The 22,742-nt window shown below is 36.6% G+C and overlaps 1 protein-coding gene across 1 annotated transcript; it reads right to left on the minus strand.

Moving 5' to 3' along the window:
* Nucleotides 1–796: 796 nt before the first annotated feature.
* LOC137404256 (nuclear envelope integral membrane protein-like) lies at nucleotides 797–18,912 on the minus strand. The gene is made up of 9 exons (XM_068090433.1): nucleotides 18,802–18,912; nucleotides 8,768–8,895; nucleotides 6,677–6,890; nucleotides 5,404–5,476; nucleotides 4,890–4,986; nucleotides 4,588–4,803; nucleotides 2,080–2,204; nucleotides 1,353–1,514; nucleotides 797–952 (listed from the first exon to the last, which is right to left on the minus strand). Exons 1-9 carry the CDS (start codon nucleotides 18,884–18,886, stop codon nucleotides 808–810), a joined length of 1,245 nt encoding a protein of 414 aa, XP_067946534.1. The 5' UTR covers nucleotides 18,887–18,912; the 3' UTR covers nucleotides 797–807.
* Between the last annotated feature and the right edge of the window lie 3,830 nt (nucleotides 18,913–22,742).

The raw sequence follows: 22,742 nt of genomic DNA on the forward strand, positions 1-22,742 counted from the left end.
TTATATATAGTAATTAGGGAAGCTCAAAATCTACACCGCATTATCTGTACAAGACAAACTAGAAAGAATGTGGCTATATAATAGGACATGAAGTATGACAGACTTGGGAAAAGTCAGAAACCTGAAGGTATTTGATCATATTATGTAAATGGGTTTAAATGAGTTTCCCCTCTAAGAAAAATTGAACAAAAGCTATCAACTCAATAGTGGCAGAGCAACTTGCAATTGTCAACTCTTTCCCAGAGCCTGCCGACAAGCAGATCCAGTGCTGTCTGATGTCTATAGGTCTGATGGTTATAATACAACTATATTGGAAACTAGCAAAATATCAAATATCTTCGTCACATCAAGTTGTAAATATTGTAAAAAATGATATATATGTTTTGTTTAGTTTACCCGTCTCTATTAGATATCACCCCGTGTGTGATTTTTGCATTCCAATATGACTTGAAAAGAATCCCTTGGTTCTGGCTATTTTAAATCTTATGAATTTGCAAGAGCATACCAAGAATTCTCTTGCCAATGCTTCCGCAATCATCATAGTGAGTGCATAGCTCAGTTGGACGAAATTAGATCACTGTACACAGGCAAGAGCATATCTAGGATTTATAATGAGGGCGAGCGATTGAGTTTTGGTAGCATCAAGGGTCTCCAGAAGAGGCTTCCAATGTCAGCTATCATAAGAATGTTATGGAAGTATTGCTAGTGAAACAGCTAATTACGATAAAGATGTGGTTTTTAGAAGATATATTTTACTAGTCTTTCTAAATAAGTTGCAGTTGTCAGAGCAGATAACGATGCCTGAGGTCAGCTTGAGGAAAGCATGAAATCTATTTCATCATCAGAATTTGCGTCATCAGTAAGAGGCGTAACATCAGCCATATCTCCTGCATCAAATCTAAGCAGCTCGTCATCTTGGAGATGCGAGCTTCCTTCAACAAACTCTGCAAACCTGCAACACAAAATTAGCTTTACACAGCTTCATTGCATCGGAAGACAACTCCAAGGTAGAGCAGAGACTAACGGTGAGTGAACTATCAATAGAACTGCAAACAGTGATGATTATACTTTAAATTAGTCAGTGAATATTTTATTTTGGATCGAAGGGTTTGTCTACTCGCAGCTTGTTCTACAGTAAATTTAAAAGAAGTAACACTGAGTCAAAGACAAGCAAAGGCTCAGGAAGAATTAAACCTATCCTTCAACAAATTCTGCAATACAGCATCAGCTTAAAACTGTTTCATCATCGTGCTAAAAGACAACTCCAAGTCATAACAGTGATTTACTTGCCAACAAACACGACTAAAATAAGGACTTTATTCAACATCCACCCATGGATCCTGGATGGTTACCTGGTTGGTGTATCCAGTTTGCTGATGGTTTTCCATGGATCACAATTTGGACTCCTACAGTATGCTCTCAACTCTTCCAAAGACTTTCTAGTGTACTCGTCTGCTTGTTGTTCATACTCAGCGACAGTCAGTAGTCGTCGCTTTCTCGGAAACCGCAGCCGCCTAATACACAATTAAACCTTGCAGCAATGCAAAGAGCATAGACCACAACTGACAGCTGGCATACACTATTTTATAACATAACAGTTTCCATTACATACATATCATTATCATGCATAGAATTGCAGATATACACAACCTTGATTTACGTTAGACTCATAAAAAACCTATAAGGTTGGCAGCGTGTACACTATCTATATATATATTGCGGCATCGCATATGGCGAAGCGACAAAAAAATGCTCATAAATGTAGCATAATCTAATGTGAACTACACTACCTGCTGGTATAATGTCAACAAATAAAGAAACTGACTTAGAGCTGCCAGATGCATGAAGAAAATTAGCATTTAAACATGCATACACCTGTATCTATGCAATAAAAATTTCAACCAATAAGTATATCAAAAAAATGCATTACAAAAAGAAGCGTCAAAGTGACCGAAGCCATTTTGGCAGCAATCAATACCATGCTACACGGTACTAGCCATAGATTACGGATGTCATGTGATACTTTTGATTTCACAAGAAAAACCTGCACTTCAAGTATAATAACTGTCAATAACTTACCAAAAGAAACCTACTCTTTGAAATATAAAGAGAGGAAAGTTGTAAGCCACCACGAGTAAGGCGATGCTAGTGACTCCAACTTCCCTCACTTGAATACTGTAGTACAACAGTGAGAGAGAGATGAGCTACAAATAGTAACAATCTATAGTAGTAGTTGGTCAGTCAATACAACTGTACAATTACACCGCACAAGTATTAATGTCTAACAAAGGAATGTGCAGTTTGACTGCATTGTGGGCCACTATAGTATACGGCCAAACAACATACCAAGTTAATCTGTTCCGATCCTGTAATCTATGTTGAAACTGTAATTCGTCTGGGAAAATATTCTTATAAGGATACGTTGAATTTCGTTTAATACATTTTAAAGCTCCAAAACAATGGTAAACGCGTATGGCATTAAATATGCATTACATAAAACCATGTAAAACATTAATGGTATGAAACAAACTAAATTAATAAAATAGAAAAGCAAAAAGAGGGTTTGAATGTTAATTTATCTAGAAGTCATGTGATAGGATTTAAAAACTAGTCTTTGCCTTAGTTTGGTAGCTGGGTGCTAACTTACTCTAAGTTATGCGATGTATAGGTAACTTACTCTAAGCTATGGTATATATCGTTAGCTTACTCTAAGTTATGATATATATTGTTTAACTTACTCTAAGTTATGATATATATTGTTTAACTTACTCTAAGTTATGATATATATTGTTTAACTTCCTCCAAGTTATGATATATATTGTTTAACTTACTCTAAGTTATGATATATATTGTTTAACTTACTCTAAGTTATGATATATATTGTTTAACTTCCTCTAAGTTATGATATATATTGTTTAACTTACTAAGTTATGATATATATTGTTTAACTTACTCTAAGCTATGATATATATTGTTTAACTTACTCTAAGCTATGATATATATGGTTTAACTTACTCTAAGTTATGATATATATTGTTTAACTTACTCTAAGCTATGATATATATTGTTTAACTTACTCTAAGTTATGATATATATTGTTTAACTTACTCTAAGTTATGATATATATTGATAACTTACTCTAAGTTATGATATATATTGTTTAAATTAATCTACTTTATATATTTTTACACTTTAATTCTAAGTTTTACCAGTCTTTTTACTTCTACTTAAAAACTAACGGTTTGAGAAGTATTGATATTGTCTCAAGTTATAAATATTTGCCCAAATTTTATGAGCATGTTGAAAATCATATGTTGAAGTGAGTCAAGGTTTGACTGTACCAACTGTCAAGGTTTGACTGTACCAACTGTCAAGGTTTGACTGTACCAGCTGTCCAAAGTTAAATGTATCTCAAACTAAACACAAATTTCAAAAAGACATCTGTTTTTCTAGTACATCAAGAATGACATTTAAACAGACTTAGTACAGGTGACTCTATTTACCGGAAAGTGGCTAGAATATCTATAGAAATGGACATCAACCGCTACAAAAACTTGAACCTACCGTTTGACTATTGATTGAAAGCTGAATTTTTATGACAAACAAAAGGAGAGTAATTTTAAGTTAGTTTTTAACTTTTATTCTACATGTACAAGATTTTACCAATTTTGCAAGGTTAGATAACTCTTTTTCATCATGTGCCTTCGTTAACATTCCCTGCTCATGGCAGTAGACCCCTCTACTGTAACACTAGTACTCAATAAGCGTGTATACCCTAACCTTAGTAATATATATGCTTAGTGTACATTAGCCATAGACCTATTAACTATACTTTATAGTTAATAGGTCTATGCGCTTAGCATAGAATATATATTCTTGATAGCTCACCAATGATGGTATTGTGAGAGGAATATTGCATGCTGCTCAAATGCGCCGTAATTGGCTTCACAATTTGACTAGCAGAGAGTTGTATAAACTACAATAATTCATGCTTGAGGATAAAAAATCACTAGATTAAATCCTGTAATTATTCATAAAATGAAGATGAGTTGACTTTAGGTGAAGGGACTTTAAGAGAGGTGAATTGAATTTAGATGAGACAAGTTGAATTTAGTGAAGTGAATTGAATTTAGGTGAAGTGAATTGAATTTAGGTGAAGTGAGTTGAATTTAGGTGAGGTGAGTTGACTTTGGGTAAAATGAGTTGAATTTAGGTGAGTTGACTTTAGGTAAGAAATATAAATTTTAATTGCAATGGGTTGACTTTAGGTGAGGTGAGTGGAATTTAGATGAGATAAGGAGATTTTAGGTGCAGTGGATTGACTTTAGGTGAGGTGAGTTACTCGGAGCTGATGCAGCAATATTGTGACTAGCCAAACATCTACAATAAAACAAACAATTGTCGGTCAGTGTAACTCAGTCAATAATTATACAATTTTCTAAAGTGATTCCTAGTGTTGCCAAAAGGAGTAAGATAAATGTCAATGTATTAGAAGATGAGGTGGAGTCATCGCCCATAGCTCAATAAAGAGCAGCTCGCAGGAGATTTACTAGAAGCTTGAGTGTTAAAGGAAACAGTAATGAGTACCTGTATAGTCCACTGAACTATATCTAGAGAGCGGGGGTTGCTGGGAGGTCCGTACCAGTAGAGCAATGCAAAGCTAAACAAACCGGTGAATACCAAGTAGCCAAAGACTATCTCATAGTTATGTTCCAAAAAGACTAGTGCCTGAGTTCTCCAAAGATATTGAGCAGCTGTTAGGAAGGTAGAGAACCCCGCACCCATCAGCACTATACTGAGTTTCTAAAACACACAAATGGCCAAGAAACGGAATAATAAAAAGATATTCAGAAAGTAACAGACGAACAGACTATAGAAAAACAATTTACCTTTCCAGGGACGAGACGACTCAGCAGAAAGAATACTATAAGAACGGAGGCTAAAATTCCAATGGTCATTCCAGTACCATAGTAGAAGGCTATATTCCTAAGAAAAGAGGAAACATAACTAGGTCGGTGAAAGTGTAAAACACTGAGAACACAAATGCAAATATCTCACACCATGAAAGCTCTCCACTCAATTAAGGAATCCTAGTAAACAATACGTTGTTATTTATACTCATTTGTTTGTGCACAAAAACAATGGTGTTGATGAATTCTAGAAGGCTTGATTGGGTAGCAACTAGCAAGCTGCCGTCCCTCATACAACTGTCACTTTTCAAGTGATTTCCTATTAAAACTTGACCTGATAATGAGAACATCTTACACTTACAAGAGAGGCAAAAGTTAACATACATATATAGATAGTTTTCATCCACTTTATAATAAATCTACGGACTGCAATAATCTGAACATAACTACAGATTTGAGAGGAAGGAAGAAAACAACAAACTACAAGGCTTACTTGCTGAGACGGTTGGCATAATAGAATAGCATCACAGAGCAGATAGTAGCTGCCAGATATGGCGAGTAGACAACTACAAGTATACAAATGGCCAGTTGAATAACAGAATAAACAGAGATGCATATATAAGTGTCACGGTCACAGAAACCAAGCTTAACTCGCAAATCACAAAGTTGAGTTATCCGACTTTGAAGTTGCACCAACTGAATTTATAATATTGGTAACGATTTTTGTAACACGTGCATCTGGACCAATCAAAGAGTGATCTTTCTGAATCTGAAGTCAGTTTAGCCAATAGAAGTCTTTAACCCTCGGAGAAACCCAATTAAAACCGTTGCTATGCTAAACAGGAAGTACTGAAAAATGGCGTCCGATAAATATAATCGTTTCTTTTTTGCCAATTCTAAAGATAACTCTGACATTTTGGACACTTTTAATGAGTACTTTGGTATTCCAACTGATATCAAAAGCAGTGAAAGTAAAGGGAATTACGATGATATTTTCCTAACGATTCTTACAAGATTATTACAATATTTAATTATACGAATAAGTATTCGATTTTATAAGATTATTATCAGATTTAATTATAAGAATAATTATTCGAATTTCCAAGATCGAAGTATATAGTGACCGATGGTGTGCAATATGTTACTATTATTATTTTTCTAAGGATTTTGTTAATGATTTGGCTGTGCCCGATATTGCAGTACTGCCGAGCCGTTTTTAATATCTGCAAAATTAAGTATTACATTTTCTTATAAATATACAGCTATTTCTATGACAACCAGCTAAAATCTGTTTAGATTTTTAAATTCAGCATAACTTTTTGGATATAAATACAGAAACTTAGATAAATATCACAACTTCTTGATGTTGGTTGCTATGATGTTTTGAAATGTAAACAAAATTGTGCATTGGTTTTCGCTTCTCAAACTTTAACACCAGTTTTCTCAGAACTATGTTTTCGCACTAATGGTAAACGTGCATTCAGTTTATTGACCATAAGATCTGCTGTAATTAAGCTAGAATCAAAGTTTTTTTGCAAAATAACTGTGAGAATTTTCTCCTTCTGCTAATGTAGATAACTCCAAATCTTACTACCCCGACTTAACCATGGTTTCGGTGATCATGACCCATATAGCAATGCTTGTTAACACATAACTTTCATGCTAACCATAAAAAACTAAGTTGGAAAACCTAAAAGTCGAAAAGAATAAAATTTTCAACAACAACATCCCTTTTACAACAATTCTACCTCCACGAAGAACCCTACCTTTCACCTCAATCAAAGGATCAAGCTGTCTGCTGTCTTTAGTAGCCACTCCAATGCAGGTATCATTGAATGGACACACTGCGATCTCTGTCGTTTTTAGTGGCCAAAAATGAAACCAGCTCTTCTGATGAGCACGATACATGCGCTCCACCTGCTCAGCCGTAGGCTCATCAAATAGTTCATAGTTTGCATCATTGTTGAAATTAAACTTAAGCTAAAAGAGAAAGATAGAGGACATGGTGAAACTGGGCTCTCACGCTGTCAGTATGACTCATCTATATAAGCTGTCAGTGTGATACCTCTAGATAAGCTGCCAGTGTGACACCTCTATATAAGCTGCCATTGTGACACACACTATATAAGCTGCCAGTGTGACACCTCTATATAAGCTGTCAGTTTGACACCTCTATATAAGCTGCCAGTGTGACACCTCTATATATGCTGTCAATACGACTCATGGATATAAGCTGCCAATACAACACCTCTATATAAACTACCAATGTGACACCTCTATATAAACTGTCAGTGTGACACCTCTATATAAGCTGCCAATGTGACACCTCTATATAAACTGCCAATGTGACACCTCTATATAAGCTGCCAATGTGACACCTCTATATAAACTGTCAGTGTGACACCTCTATATAAGCTGCCAGTGTGACACCTCTATATAAACTGTCAATGTGACACCTCTATATAAATTTTCAGTGTGACACCCCTATATAAACTGTCAATGTGACACCTCTATATAAGCTGCCAGTGTGACACCTCTATATAAACTGTCAATGTGACACCTCTATATAAATTTTCAGTGTGACACCCCTATATAAACTGTCAATGTGACACCTCTAGATAAGCTGCCAGTGTGATACCTCTATATAAGCTGCCATTGTGACACACACTATATAAGCTGCCAGTGTGACACCTCTATATAAGCTGTCAGTTTGACACCTCTATATAAGCTGCCAGTGTGACACCTCTATATATGCTGTCAATACGACTCATGGATATAAGCTGCCAATACAACACCTCTATATAAATTTTCAGTGTGACACCCCTATATAAACTGCCAATGTGACACCTCTATATAAGCTGCCAATGTGACACCTCTATATAAACTGTCAGTGTTACACCTCTATATAAGCTGCCAGTGTGACACCTCTATATAAACTGTCAATGTGACACCTCTATATAAATTTTCAGTGTGACACCCCTATATAAACTGTCAATGTGACACCTCTATATAAACTGTCAGTGTGACACCTCTATATAAGCTGCCAATGTGACACCTCTATATAAACTGCCAATGTGACACCTCTATATAAGCTGCCAATGTGACACCTCTATATAAACTGTCAGTGTGACACCTCTATATAAGCTGCCAGTGTGACACCTCTATATAAATTTTCAGTGTGACACCCCTATATAAACTGTCAATGTGACACCTCTATATAAGCTGCCAGTGTGACACCTCTATATATGGTGTCAATACAACAACTCCTAGGTATAAGCCCAACTGCCCAAACACCACTCACACCTAATGCTAATAAGTTGCACATGTAGCCAATTACTGAAAAAAAAATGAGTTACAATTCCGAAAGTTGACTTAAAAATTGACGCTAGACCAAGACATCAAGAAGCACAATCTCTTCTGCTTTCCTTAAACTTATGAGATTATTTGTTAGACGCTTGTGAATGGTTTTCTATCGCAAAATAGAAAGTGCAATTTTACATAATGGTAGTTTTTGGAACAATACTGAAATAGACATAATAGCTGCAATACGTAATCACATAATAATCTGATTATTGATTAAATTGATTTAGTCAATAAATTATAAGCTCTACCAAAATCACTGCTGCGCCTGCCAACATCAACAGCTTAGGCATCAAACGTATGCGGCTTTTACATTCTCGTGAGTAATCGCTCTCAAATAAAGGAACCTCCATTTTTACATCATGGGAACCTTTTGCATCTAAAGTTATCATGATGTAACAGAGCCTATCTAGTACCATGTACAGAACTATTGTATGTCTGAAACTAGTAACATGAACATCTCTAGTAAATGTTGACAAATTATGAAGGGTACTTACAGATACCCTTCGCCACAGACTCGTGATCGTCTTTTGTTCACCTTGCAAGCAATAAATACGCAAATCTTCAGTTCCACCTCTACCTGCATGTATACTGATGTTTCTCCAGCGAGGTGCATCTGCAGATCCTTAAAGTGTAAAAATTGACATCTGAAGTGTCACATAACTTACTTCATAAACCTGAGGATGGGTATCAGCGGCAGCGCCTATATTGATTAATGATTGGACAAATAGTTCCCAATCAATATACAGTGAAACTCGGATAACTCAAACTTCAAGGGACCGAGCAAAAGTGTTCGAATTATCAGAGCGTTCAAGTTATCAGAGCACTGTCACAAGTCCATGTATTTACTTATTTATTAGTAGATACATGTACATATACAATCTATAATATAAACCAAAAGCACAAATGGCTTGTTTCAAATTAAATGCTTCTAATGTAAAGTTTAAAACGTTTTTATCAAAAAGTATAGAGATTTTTCTATCACTTGAGATTGGTTCGTTGTTTGAGGTGATGTTATTGCCAGGACGTTTTTTAAATTGACATTGGCAAAACTTGATCTTTGTTGAAATGCTCAAAAGAAAAGACATCTTTTTCTTTTGAGCGTTTTACCAAAGATCAATTTTGCCAATTTTTCTTGAAGTTTATGCAAAGATTACCTCACTTTACCTCGCTTCCGAAGGGCGATCGCTACGCAGATGTTTGGTATAAATCAAATTTCACCAAACCTTTAGAAAAGCTGTTGACAAAAATATTTTGCCGATGGTGGTAATAACGACGCTTATGAATTACGAAAAGTTGAGGTTTACCTCTATGGCTTGGAATAAAGCGATTTTCTAAAGCGATAGCAACCGTTTCGGTAGCCGTTGGGCAAAAAAACAGTTCGAATTAACAGTGTTGAGTTCGAGTTATATTGAGCCATTTATCATTGCGTGGGAACGGACCAAGCAAATCCATTCGAGTTAACCATGTGTTCGATATATCCGAGGGCGAGTTATCCGAGTTTCACTGTATTCCATAGACCGGATCCTTTCCAGACCAGGGCAATATTTCTCAATATTTTCTTTTTACTGCCAGACATCACCTGCAAATTAATTTTATAAGAATGCCATAATTTTCTTTTTGATTTTTTTTCGCTTCAATGAGCCTGTCTACACAGATGTTGAAGTCTTACAATGCCTAGAAACTGTGGTTATCAACCACATTCTCTGCCTGGCTCTCCTGCCAGGTGTCAAAATATGACAATCTATACTCATTCATGAGATTCAAGTGTTATCCATGTTTCACTGTATATAAATCTTAAAGTTTGTCGTCTGTCATTCGGACTCTCCAGTTAGAGCGATTAGTATCTAACATTGACAACTCCGTATCGCAGAAGATTTGATCTTGGAACCTCCCATTCACCAGGCAATAAACTAACCAATTAAGCTACGCAATGGATTCATTGGGGATATGAACCATAATCTGGGTTAAAATACGCATATCACTCTGTATTATGCAACAACATCACTAAAGCTTGTTTTCACAGCTCTTATTAGTAGATTTAGCAATACTAGCTTACTCAAATTAGCCATTGGCAGTGTGCAAGGCTAATGGCAAGTGGCAGGCAAACTACATTACCTGCCACTATTTATAAGATGTTTTTTAATACCTGTGCAAAGCCGGGCAGCCGGTTAGTCTTTACTATAATAAGAGCCATGTCTGTTCGTCTGAAGTCACGCTAAGTGCGTTAAAAAAAGCAATTGTACCACTATGGAAATTAGACCTGGATATTCCGATTCCCATAAAAGCACTTTACCATCTATCACCTTTCCACATCTAATAATGATTGTACTTGTAGCTATTACAGATTATGATCGCTCAGGGCACACCAGACTGCCAGTGTACTGGTGACCATAAAATATGTTATATCTAATGCCTGGTCCACAAGCTACACAGATGGTAAACGTGAGATCATAGCATTTTACAATAAGAGTAGCATAAAGCTACCAGCCAGCAAAACTATGTATTAAAAGATCATTAAACTAAAAACCACTGAATATAACAGCCAATAAATCATCAATCATGTACAATTCATAATCGGTGAGTTTTTAGCTAATCTCAATTTTTACTAATTCTATGTGACAGGGTTGTTCAGTGAAATACATCGTACAAAATTTGCCTTCAGTATTTGGTCAGGTACCAGGATCCATACTTGGCGTGTTTCGACTCATTGACGGTAAGCTTATGTCAGTGCTGGTAGTCTAGTGACTGTAAATCTGTTTGAGCAATTTTGTACTAAAGGTTTTTTTGTAAACAGGCGAGATAATGTGATAGTTGCTAGATTGAAGTGAGATAAAAGATTTATTAGCATTTGTATAGCCTATATCGTAAAAATGAGGCTTTCTATGTAGTAAGAATGGGGCTTCTTACATGGTAAAAATGAAGCTCTCTAAATTAAAAACAATGGGCCTGTCATTACCATAACCATTATGAGATGATCACAAGAAATAACTGTTGACAATATTTGCGGCAATTTTTTTGAAAAATTCTAGAACCTACCTATATGTTTATCATACTATTTTATATACAGTGAAACTCGGATAACTCAAACTTCAAGGGACCGAGCAAAAGTGTTCGAATTATCAGAGTGTTCAAGTTATCAGAGCACTGTCACAAGTCCATGTATTTACTTATTTATTATTAGATACATGAACATATACAAACTATAATATAAATCAAAAGCACAAATGGCTTGTTTCAAATTAAATGCTTCTAATGTAAAGTTTAAAACGTTTTTATCAAAAAGTATAGAGATTTTTCTATCACTTGAGATTGGTTTGTTGTTTGAGGTGATGTTATTGCCAGGACGTTTTTTAGATTGACATTGGCAAAACTTGATCGTTGCTGAAATGCTCAAAAGAAAAGACATCTTTTTCTTTTGAGCGTTTTACCCACGATCAATTTCGCCGATCTTTCTTGAAGTTTTTGCAAACATTACCTTACTTTACCTGGGATTCATTAAGAGCAACACTCCGAGGCAGTTCAGCTAAAAGTTTTACGAGGTTTTACGGTACATTGTATATCACTCACGCTTTTTGAATGGATACTTATTGAATGTACACACGTATTTTGTGTTTAGGTCAAACGATGAATAGTTTTTTTTAGCTAAGACAACGTATACGTTTGATTACAACATTTTTTAAGAAGTTTTAAACATTCAACATTCCGACGTTAATTCAACACGGAATCAACGTCGGAAAACTATTCATCACGGGCTAGCCGGGTCACGCACTCAATGATTTTCGCCACGCAAATGCAAAACAAAAACAACATGCTGTTTTTGTTTTGTATGTGCGTGGCGAAAATCCTTGCGCCCGTGACCCGGCTAGCCCGTGCTATTCATCGTATAGAAGTATAAATCAAATTTCACCAAACCTTTAGAACAGTCGTTGACAAAAATATTTTGCCGATGGAGGTAATAACGACGCTTATGAATTACGAAAAGTTGAGGTTTACCTCTATGGCTTGGAATAAAGTGATTTTCTCAAGCGATAGCAACCGTTTCGGTAGCCGTTGGGCAAAAAACAGTTCGTTATAACAGTGTTGAATTCGAGTTATATAGAGCCAATTATCATTGCGTGGGAACGGACCAAGCAAATCCAGTCGAGTTAACCATGTGTTCGCTATATCCGAGGGCGAGTTATCCATGTTTCACTGTACATCTAAAATATCTGATACTAAAGCAGCTTTACGTATTATATTTGACAATTTCCCTGATTGTAAAGGCATCTATTTTTATTATCCGGCCTCCTTGAAGTTTTTTAGTTTAAATTGTTGCCAATATTAACGCGCATTTATTACAAAAAACCTGCTAAGTAGGCAGTTCCAGAGAAAAATGCCACAAATTGAGTTAATTGCTGTTTTATAGGAACATGAAATGAATCATTGGTTAAAGATAGGATACATAATCACAAACTATTATTATTTGATATACCGGTATATCAATTTGTTGTTTAGACTGCACAAGTTACAAAATTTAACTAACAGTACATTTGTCCATCATTTGCAGTAAAATGGTTTTGGAAGCTTTTGACATTTAGTAGATACCAAGAGTATTTTACTTATTTTAGGTACTTAGGAGATAAAACTAGCAAATCACCAATTAAATTTTTAAAAACTACGCAAATGACATTCTAGATGAAAGAAGACTTATAGAGGAGGATTGATTGTCTACCTCAAGTCTTGTTACATTATTATTAATCTGCAAACCAAACCTGACCACGTCTGCTTGTACAGAGTACTCAGAATTTATAATGATGTTTCCCTTTTGAGGATGAGCCAAAGAGACAAGAGGAACAACTCATCAGATTAGCTGTCTAAACAAGATTCAGCTGGTAATTTTTGACTTACAGAGGGATGCTTGAGATAGCAGACCGCTGACTTTAGAAATGGCAACAGAACTTAGCGGCACTGATGCCAAGCACAAATGTGGGTCACATCAAACAGCAGCATTTAAGCCACTTACTTCATCTGATATCGTTTCAAAAGAGCGCAGGCCTTCACTCAAACAAGGAGTACATCAGCAACTTTTTGTTTGAAAGTATTTTCACAACTAAAAAACAGGTTGAACCTAAATGCTTGTGGAGACTCATGATTCATGACTTTTTAATAGAAATGCTTTAACGATTACCCGAATATTGCTATGAAAACTGATCATGAATGGGTGCTAGAAACAACTGTACACAGTGATATATCAGTTTACCATACAGCTATCCTGACAGAATTGTTTTGATTGTAGCCTCTTTCTTTAAAAAGAAACAAAAAGGTCATGACCATTTTTTGATACTGAAATAATACTCAAACAGTGTCAACATCGTATATTGGAAAGTTGAAGGGAGGCCTAATAGGAAATGGTAATAAAAATTCTGCTTAAAAAATATTTTTATCAAAAATTTTAAGGAATATTTTGTGAGCGTGCAAATAAAACTAATTAAATCTTTACCTTAGTCCAAAGAAATTGAGATTAGTGACTAGTGACTAAGACAGATAAAAAATATAGCTGTGTGCACTAGCAGCCCAAACATGTCACGAATTCCTTCCGCAGCATTGAACTCGGACAAAATACCTACAGGAAGAAAGGAATATCTAGATATCTCTAAAGGAAATGCTTAAGATACTGTCATGGACGGAAGCTGGATCAAATAAACCGTTGGAAACAAAATAACAGTGAAAAAATATTACAGTAAAAAACTGTTCCGCGTGTAATTACCAAGCACGTCAAATTTTGTTTTAAATGCTAATTAAAAGGTAGTAAAACAATATTTGTGCGAGTGAACACCATTTCAGTTGTTAGAAATTTTGCAATTGTTTGATAGATTAATAGTCATTTAAACGAGCTAAATAGCTTGCTCCTTTTAAAATGCCAATAAAGAATATACTAAACCTTACACTTAGTGACCAAGTTAGTAAGATGACTGTGTTTCATGATGACAGTGTTTTCTATTACCATTGGCAGAAAATTTGCAATGGGATCAACAAAGTGAGATAACTTCTATCTGACACAGTTTTAAAACTTGCTCATATCCTTGAATTTACCAAATATCACACACTTTATTTCATACACCTCACTTGCTTGATTTTAAAGAAAATGTACCATTACAGCTGATGTACAGCATCTACAAATGATGTAATCTACTAATCATGGCAGTTGGCGGTTTTGGCCAGAGTCATTCTTATAAAACTTGATCATTTTAAAAACTTACAATTACGCAGAAAAAAATAACCTGTTTTACAATTATTATTATTGTTTTACAATTTTACAATAATATTTACAATTTTAAACAGCTTTCATTTTTATAGACTTACATTTAATGTAAGTCTACATAAATAGCAATGCGCAGAACTTGAAGTTTATTTACCGTGCTTATCAAATCAAAAGATATGAAGCTTGTTTATTTCTCTTGCTTAGAAAAACTCTTAAAAAAAAGAGAAAATGTGCCAGCAGACATGAAGTTCCCAGGCTGTCAAGTTTCTATTGGTATATGAGACACTCTGTGACCTTTAATTCGGTTGAGTAATGTGAAATATGACTCAGCTAGCGTTCTGACAATGATTAAAGGCAACAATCAGGTGGTGGCAGTGCAGAGCCATGTGCAAAATGTAAGAAGGACATAGATGAAAGTTTGGAATCCTCTATTGAGTGTGAGGTTTGTCATCTTTGGTTTCACAACTCCTGTGTTGATGTTCCTGAGAGTCTTTTAGATCTCTTGGGTACTAAAGGGTTGCACTGGTTCTGTTCAAAGTGTGATGGTCAGGCTTCTGGGCTACAGCAAAATGTAATGTGTGAAAAACTCTCTGAACTTACGTTAGAATTGCAAAAAACTGTTGACAAAGCAAAAGCTCAATTTAGTGAAGTGTGTAGAAACCAAGATGTTTTTAAGACGACTCTTGCTGAGGTTACTGAGACATTAGAAACAAACAGAAATAAATTCAATGAGATGAATAACCAACATCAGACTCTTGAAATGTCGTATGCAGATGTTGCAAAAGCTTTGGAGCAAAATAGTCTTAAAGTTCAAGAGAGTTTTGCAAGGCAGGCTGGTTCCTTGGTAGCCCAGTTGGAGGATAAAGAAAAGCAAGACAGAGACTCTGAATTTAGAGCCAAAAACCTGATCCTTTTTGGAATAGAAGAGAGTGACAATAGAGAGGAATGGGCACAGCAAGTAGACAAAATCATTAAAGATTGCCATATTGACATGAAAGTAGAAAAGAATAACAGCTATAGGTTAGGTAGGTACGATGCTTCAAAGCACAAAGAGCGACCTCGCCCTCTTAGAATATCCACCAGGTCTGAAAATCAAATGTTTGAGTTGTTGAGCAGGATTAATGGCATGAAGCTGTCAGGTATTTTTGCTAGAAAAGATCTTTCTAAGAAAGAACAAGAAGAGGATTTTCGGCTTCGAAAGGAGTTGAGAGAAACGAGGGAGGCAGACCCAGATTCTGCGTACAAAATCAAAAAAGGGAAAATAATAAAAGTGAACAAGTAATAACATCGATTAAAATCTTGCTGCTCAATGCTAGATCTGTTAGAGGCAAACTGAATGACATCCAAGTTCTGTCTTCGGAATATGATATATTGTGCATAACCGAAACCCATCTTGATCCATCATTTAATAATGAAATGATTCTGAGCTCTTCTCAAAAAATTATATACAGACATGATCGAGATTGTCATGGTGGTGGTGTTTTGTTAGCTTTGACAGCCAGTTTGCCTCAAGAACAAGTCTTTTTCAAAAGATCTTTCTTACCCGTTGAGGCTGTTTGTGTGAAAGTTGGATGTCCTAAAGATGAAAATGAATTTTTTGTTCTTTGTTGTTATGTTCCGCCTGGGCTGACGGGAGAGGCAGTTGCACCACTTGAGGAATTGCTGGATTTTATGACCTCTGATTTTCCAGGGTCTAATGTACTAGTTGTGGGGGATTTTAATTTTCCAGATATAGATTGGTGCAACCTACAAATTCGATCAAACTCAAATCAAAAACAATTGCATAGATCTTTTTTGAACTGCATCTTGTCTCATGATATGCGTCAGATTATAATGGAACAAACACATCAGCTAGGAAACACTTTAGATCTAGTTATGACAAATAAGTCTAGTTTTGTTTATGACTACAGGATAATCAACCCCGGTATCAGCGATCATTTTTTAGTTGAACTCTGTGTAGCAGCAAATTTTAAGACATCTCATGAACAGCCTTCTTTTATCAAATTATACCACAAGGCTGATTCTACTGCTATTAAAGAACTTTTAACTGATTCTCTGACAGATATAGTACAGGCAATTGAAAGTAAAACGAGTATCAACTCCGTCTGGCAGATTTTTGAGACGTCCATGAATCTAGCTGTCAATAGATTTGTTCCTAAATGTATCCCTAAGAAAAATGATAACAGGGAGCCAATATGGTTTAATAACTCAGCCAGGCGTGCAGTGAAACAACAGCGAAAACTTTATGACAGAAGTAAGCACACTGGGTTAGAAGTAGATTTCTCCAAGTATAAACAAACTAGGCGTACCAACAGAAAGAGTTTTCGTAAAATGGAGCAGGAATATTACCACCGAGTGCTGTTTGAACCCTTGGAAAGGGGTGATAGCAAACCATTTTACTCTTTTTATAGGCGGAAAACTGGAAAAAACTCACAAGGCACTGCGGTTTTCAAAAATAAATCAGCCTTAGAATCATCTGAGATTTTTAACGAATTTTTTCAGGGTGTTTTTTCAAATAGTGACTGTTTTTCCACAACTCAAACTGAACTTTCTGCAGATAAATGCCCTATACAAGTAACAAGTGATGGAGTTCTCAAACTTCTAAATACTCTTAAGCGCGGGAAAGCCCCGGGCCCAGATAAGTTTAGAAAAGAAGATCTTTGCCTAGAACCTGAAATTATTAGTAAGATATTGGCGAGCATATTCCAGTACTCGTTGAACATTGGAAAACTTCCAGATATCTGGAAAGTGGCCAATGTAGTTCCGGTACATAAAAAAGGCAGTCGGGAAGATCCGGGAAATTTTAGGCCCATATCTCTGACATGCATTGCTTGCAAATTGTTAGAACATATTGTGCTTAGTAACATCAATAAAGATCTGGTAAATGTCATATATTCTAACCAACACGGTTTCAGAAAAGGCCTATCTTGCTCCACCCAGCTAGTCTCTACTGTGAATGAAATAATGAAATTAGTAGATAACAATAATATAGTACATGCAGCGGTACTGGATTTTTCTAAGGCATTTGACAAGGTGTCTCACGGCTTGTTGATCGACAAATTGATAAAATCAAACATAAACCCGTACATGGTAAATTGGATTAGGGACTTTCTGTCAAACAGACTCCAAAGAGTAGTGATAGAGGGTGCTGCATCTTCTGACCTGCTGGTTTCATCGGGCGTTCCACAAGGGTCTGTCCTTGGGCCCACCCTATTTTTGGTGTACATAAATGATATCTCCGATAATCTAAATTTTTCTACTATCAAGCTTTTTGCAGACGACGCTTTACTTTTTTCTCAGGTAAACACCCTTCAGGATTCAGTGAATTTCCAGGAGGATTTAAACATATTAGACCAGTGGGCCTATAACTGGAAAATGAATTTTAACACTGATAAATGCCAAATCGTTCGTTTTGCAAGGCAGAGTAGCGGAAACCCAGATGTGGTGTATTACCTAAGTGGCAGACCTTTATCTGTAGTAGACAGTTTTAAATACCTCGGAGTTTTTATATCAAATGATTTTAATTGGGATTTACATATAGACTCAATCATATCTAAGGCAAGTCAGCGATTGGGAATGATGAAGCATGTTTTGTTTAATGCGCCGATGAGGGTTAGAAGGGTTGCATATCTCACTCTGTGTAGACCAATATTGGAATATGCGAGTGAAGTATGGGACCCTCATTTGATGCGACAGGTAGCATCATTGGAAGCAGTTCAAAGAAAGGCGGTTAGGTTTATATCTGGTTTGAAAGGTAGGCAGAGTGTTACAGAGGCAAGAATTTTTATAGATCTAGAACTTTTAGAACTAAGACGCAAACATGCAAGAATGTCTCTCATGCTAAAGATTTTATCTGACGACTGCCATGAATCTCTTATCGAAAGTTTTAACCAAATACAAAATGTTCTTCACAGTCATGAAACAAGACTGGTTACGGGGGGTGCTCCTTCAGCTGTATGTGCAAACACCGGGTTTTATATGAATAGTTTTTTACCTAGAACATCGCGCAACTTGCGCGGCTTACCATAATTCTATGTTTTATTGACTATTTTTAAATAAAGTTCTCAACGGCCTTCTTTTGCCCGATTTCGGGATTTACGGGTTCTTAAAACACCTAGACCTAGACCTAGAACAATATTAAAATATTTACAAAAATGAGCAGTCAAACCAGATTCGATATAGCCAGCCTAATCTCTTTCGCAACATTGAAAAGCCAGAAAGATCCATGCATATTTAAGCACACTAAATGAATAGGGCACATTATCCAACTCCACTACCTAAACTTACCCCATTTTAAAACATAGCCTTCTGCATAAAATGAAAAAACTACAATCTGAAAAGCTGACAAAAAGTGCACTACTAAAAGTTCCATCAGTTTTTAGACAATTTATCCACTACATCGGTTTTCCCTGGAGTTTTTAAAATAATTACAATTAATTGAATCGGTGAATGGGTGGTGATTGCCATAAATCTTCCTCAAAGTTTGGGAAAAAATTAATACATGTACCGTAAAAAATTTGTGATTGTAAGATACGCAGGTTAGAAAATCATTCAACCAATAGCATATGGTTTCCGTCTGTAACCTACTCGTTTTCGTTCGTTTTGCCTACTGATGCAAGGTTCCTCCAAATTTAGTTTTAAAATAATTTGGAAATTTAACTACGCCTATAGGACGTTATTGATGTATCGAAAACGTGTTCTGAGAAGCTCTATATCATGAATGAATTTTTTGTAGCTACGTTCTAATTTAGCCGAAATTCATTTGTTTGACTGATTTCACTTGACATTACATCTGTTGGCATCGTTTGCTAACTAGTAACTACAAGCAGTTGTTTGGAAAGTTACGATTAACATGGAGTCATGTTAAAGGGCAAACAAGCATTGCTTATACTCAATATAATTTTTTTTTATTTGTTCAGATTGCCAGGTAGACAACAGCACGGGTACTGCGCTTTTCGAAACGCGCTTAGTACACGTTAAAGTAGTCCTCGCTAATGATGCCACCCCCGACCGTCAAGATTATACGGGAGCTACCCTAAGTCTGACTAAGTTGGACCGAAGACTGGCCCTGACGAATTTGGACCGAACACTGGCCCTGACGAATTTGGACCGAACACAGGCCCGTAGAATCTGACCGAATACTGGCCTCGTAGGATCAGACCGAATACTGGCCTCGTAGGATCAGACCGAATACTGGCCTCGTAGGATCAGACCGAATACTGGCCTCGTAGGATCAGACCGAATACTGGCCTCGTAGGATCAGACCGAATACTGGCCTCGTAACCTGGCTGCCGGTAAACTCCCACACTGTAACTCGCTGAACAAAACTCTTGGAATTTAGAGTTACCCGGCTTCAGGCATGAAATTATCCAACTATCATTAAATGTCTAGTTCCTATTAGTTGGCAGAACACTTGTCTGGCTGAGGTGGTGCACTAGCGTGGATGCAGCTGTGGTTCACTGTCTAATACCACGTGCCTACGCTCAGAGTTACAGACTCGCCAAATCTGTCTGTCGTCCCTCAAAGCCTTGTGTGGCTGCAGCTATGAAACGCAGTCTTAAGCCACGGCTTACGAGGAGAAGACAAGACAAATAAAGCTAGTGCTCCCTACTAGATAGTCTGCTATGAATCAATTAACAACACTTTGAGAAAGCGTCAAAGTTTATTCACAAATATCAGCACAAAGCACAACACGAGCAGACCGCTCTAACAACACGATTGCATGTTCTTATATACACACAAAAATGGCAAAAACTAACATAATTGGTTAAAATAATATAGGTCAATTTCACTGACTGTAATTGGTTACACACATGGATAAGACAGCAAAACGATAAGATCCAGTCAAATCTTACCACAAAAGTTAGCGCAAAACAAACAAAACGAGTGTCTATTACCTCCGCTTTACAAGTCCTCTCTCCGATACGCCCGCTTATTACCCATAAATACCGTAAGCTAGTTCTAACACACATCAGCCGCGACCACGGCGCTCTACCGCACAGAATGCTCCTCCAAAGCGAGTAGTCTTCGCGATCTGACCTGACCCTCGTGATCGACTCGGACTATAGCCTGTAGTTCCGAGCTGATTTTCTCCCAAAGGGCCCTTTTCAGGGCCACCACCTTGTACAAGAGTGTTGTTCATCTGGCTACGAGCGTTTACTTCAACGTGATCGCAGTCATCAGATTGCTTTGTAACTATGTTGGTGTCAAGAGAGAAATATTTTAATTAACAATATATTCAATTATAATTTGTAATTATAATTTTGATTGAAATCTATTTAATTATTTAATCTTTTTAGCAGTAGTAATTTGATAATTCATATTTAAACAACAATATAAAAATGTATTGTTTTTGTGTGTTTCCTCTGAGTGTATTAATACAACAGTTCTATGTGTTATGGTTAGCTTCTGGACCTTGAGTTCAATTTCTCTCAAGGCAAATGTTGACCGCAGGCAAAGTGGCACTTCTGCCCCACATCAGACTGCTGCTATGAACTTATAAAGCAACATTGAAACAACTCAATCAATGGAGATAGGCTTTACTATAGTTTTCTTTGAAATTGTATTGACAGGCAACCGCTGTTGCAATAATGAGCCCGAGTATCAATGTTCACTAGTATTAAGATTGTGAGGCCTACAACTGTCTGTAAGCAATTATCAACAATAATACGCCAGTGGTTAGTTTTCAAGTGTCTGTAAACTCTGTTTCCTTCAGAAGATCAAAAGTAACATTTATCCTGTCAATACTCACTAGCCAAAACAAAAATAACAATACGCTTGTATGCTTAGTCCTATTAGTTATGGCCTTTCTAGGTTCAACAATTACGTGTGTTTACGAGGCGTGTAGTGACGTGTCTACGAGGCGTGTAGGGAAGGCTTTTGATGACTGGGGACTGAATGAACTCTCTTCTCTCAGGGCTTTATCAGCTCCCGGTTTTTCACCTCTTTGGTCTTTGGTTTGTCACCTAAATTGTATCTGCTGTATGTTTCCTCCTCAATGAGTTGATCCTCTGCAGCCTGTTTGCTGCAGGCTCCTATGGCTTATATTAGCCTCGCTCTATGAGCCCTCTTTTGCTGCTTGGCTCGCTGCCAGCTTCTAGCTGCTTTCTCTGGCTCGCTGTCAGTTGCGGTCTCTTGCTCGCTGCCAGTTTCTGTCTCTGGCCCACTGCCAGTTTCAGTCTCCTCTGGCTTGCTGCCACCTCCTTATATACTTACATCTCGGATTATTGCGAAATGTTACTGGATTCTTACAACATTTTCGTAATGTCTATTTCTAGTTTCTTCGATGTCAGCCAGCAGTCTTTTCTGACATTTGATATCTGACGCCTTGACAGTTGACACCTTATGGGATTCCTTGACGATGCGAAACGCCTGTGAATTAAACTAAGCCAATAATTTGTACAAGATTGGCCATAACCTGAAAACCGTCAATTGCTGATTCATAAAAAATGGATTTTGCTATAATACTCATCTTGAGACATTTACGATTATCTATCTTACATAAAGCAAAAAAGATGTTCATATTTCATTCTATGCATTCTATAGTCATTACATCAATTTAGTTTTTCAGAACATTAAAATTCATGCATAGTTATATTATGATTTCACAAAGTCATATTATATATAATAAATGATGTTATAAGCTATATCTATAAAAGCATTGTAAACATTCGATTCATTTATGACTGGTTGATGGTTCGATATGTATATGTCCTTCCTTGTGATTGTCCCTCTGCAAAGTTGTTTGCTCTGTAGAATAACCTTTGGTAATTCTTGTGATGTATTGTTCTCCTTCATATGTAGTGGTGACATCACAATTGATTATCATATGGCCATACATCTTCTCCATGTATTGTGATGACATCGTATATGGTCTTACATCTACCAAGCTTGTTAATGTCTCTCATCAGCTGTAATGGTTAAATGGCTCCTATGCTTGATACATGGGAGCATAGGGGTAATACATAATTTACTTCGCTGTTTGTAGCAACGGGGTGGGATTGCCATTTCTCTTAGTTTTTCCATATTTTCTATGCTGGCTGTCGTAGCAATGCTTCCAACACGGATGAAATCTTAGCTTGGCAGTTTTTCATGCTGACCTGTCAGCACTTCTATCACTGATGCAATCCTGTCTCCGCAGTCTGGCACGCTGACCTGTCACAGCTTCCAATGCTGATGCATTCCTAGCTTGGCAGTTTATCACACTTTTGTTTTAGTGTTACAATCTC

The sequence above is a fragment of the Watersipora subatra genome, chromosome 9, assembly GCF_963576615.1.
Source record: "Watersipora subatra chromosome 9, tzWatSuba1.1, whole genome shotgun sequence".
In the NCBI taxonomy this organism is placed as follows: Eukaryota; Metazoa; Bryozoa; class Gymnolaemata; order Cheilostomatida; family Watersiporidae; genus Watersipora; species Watersipora subatra.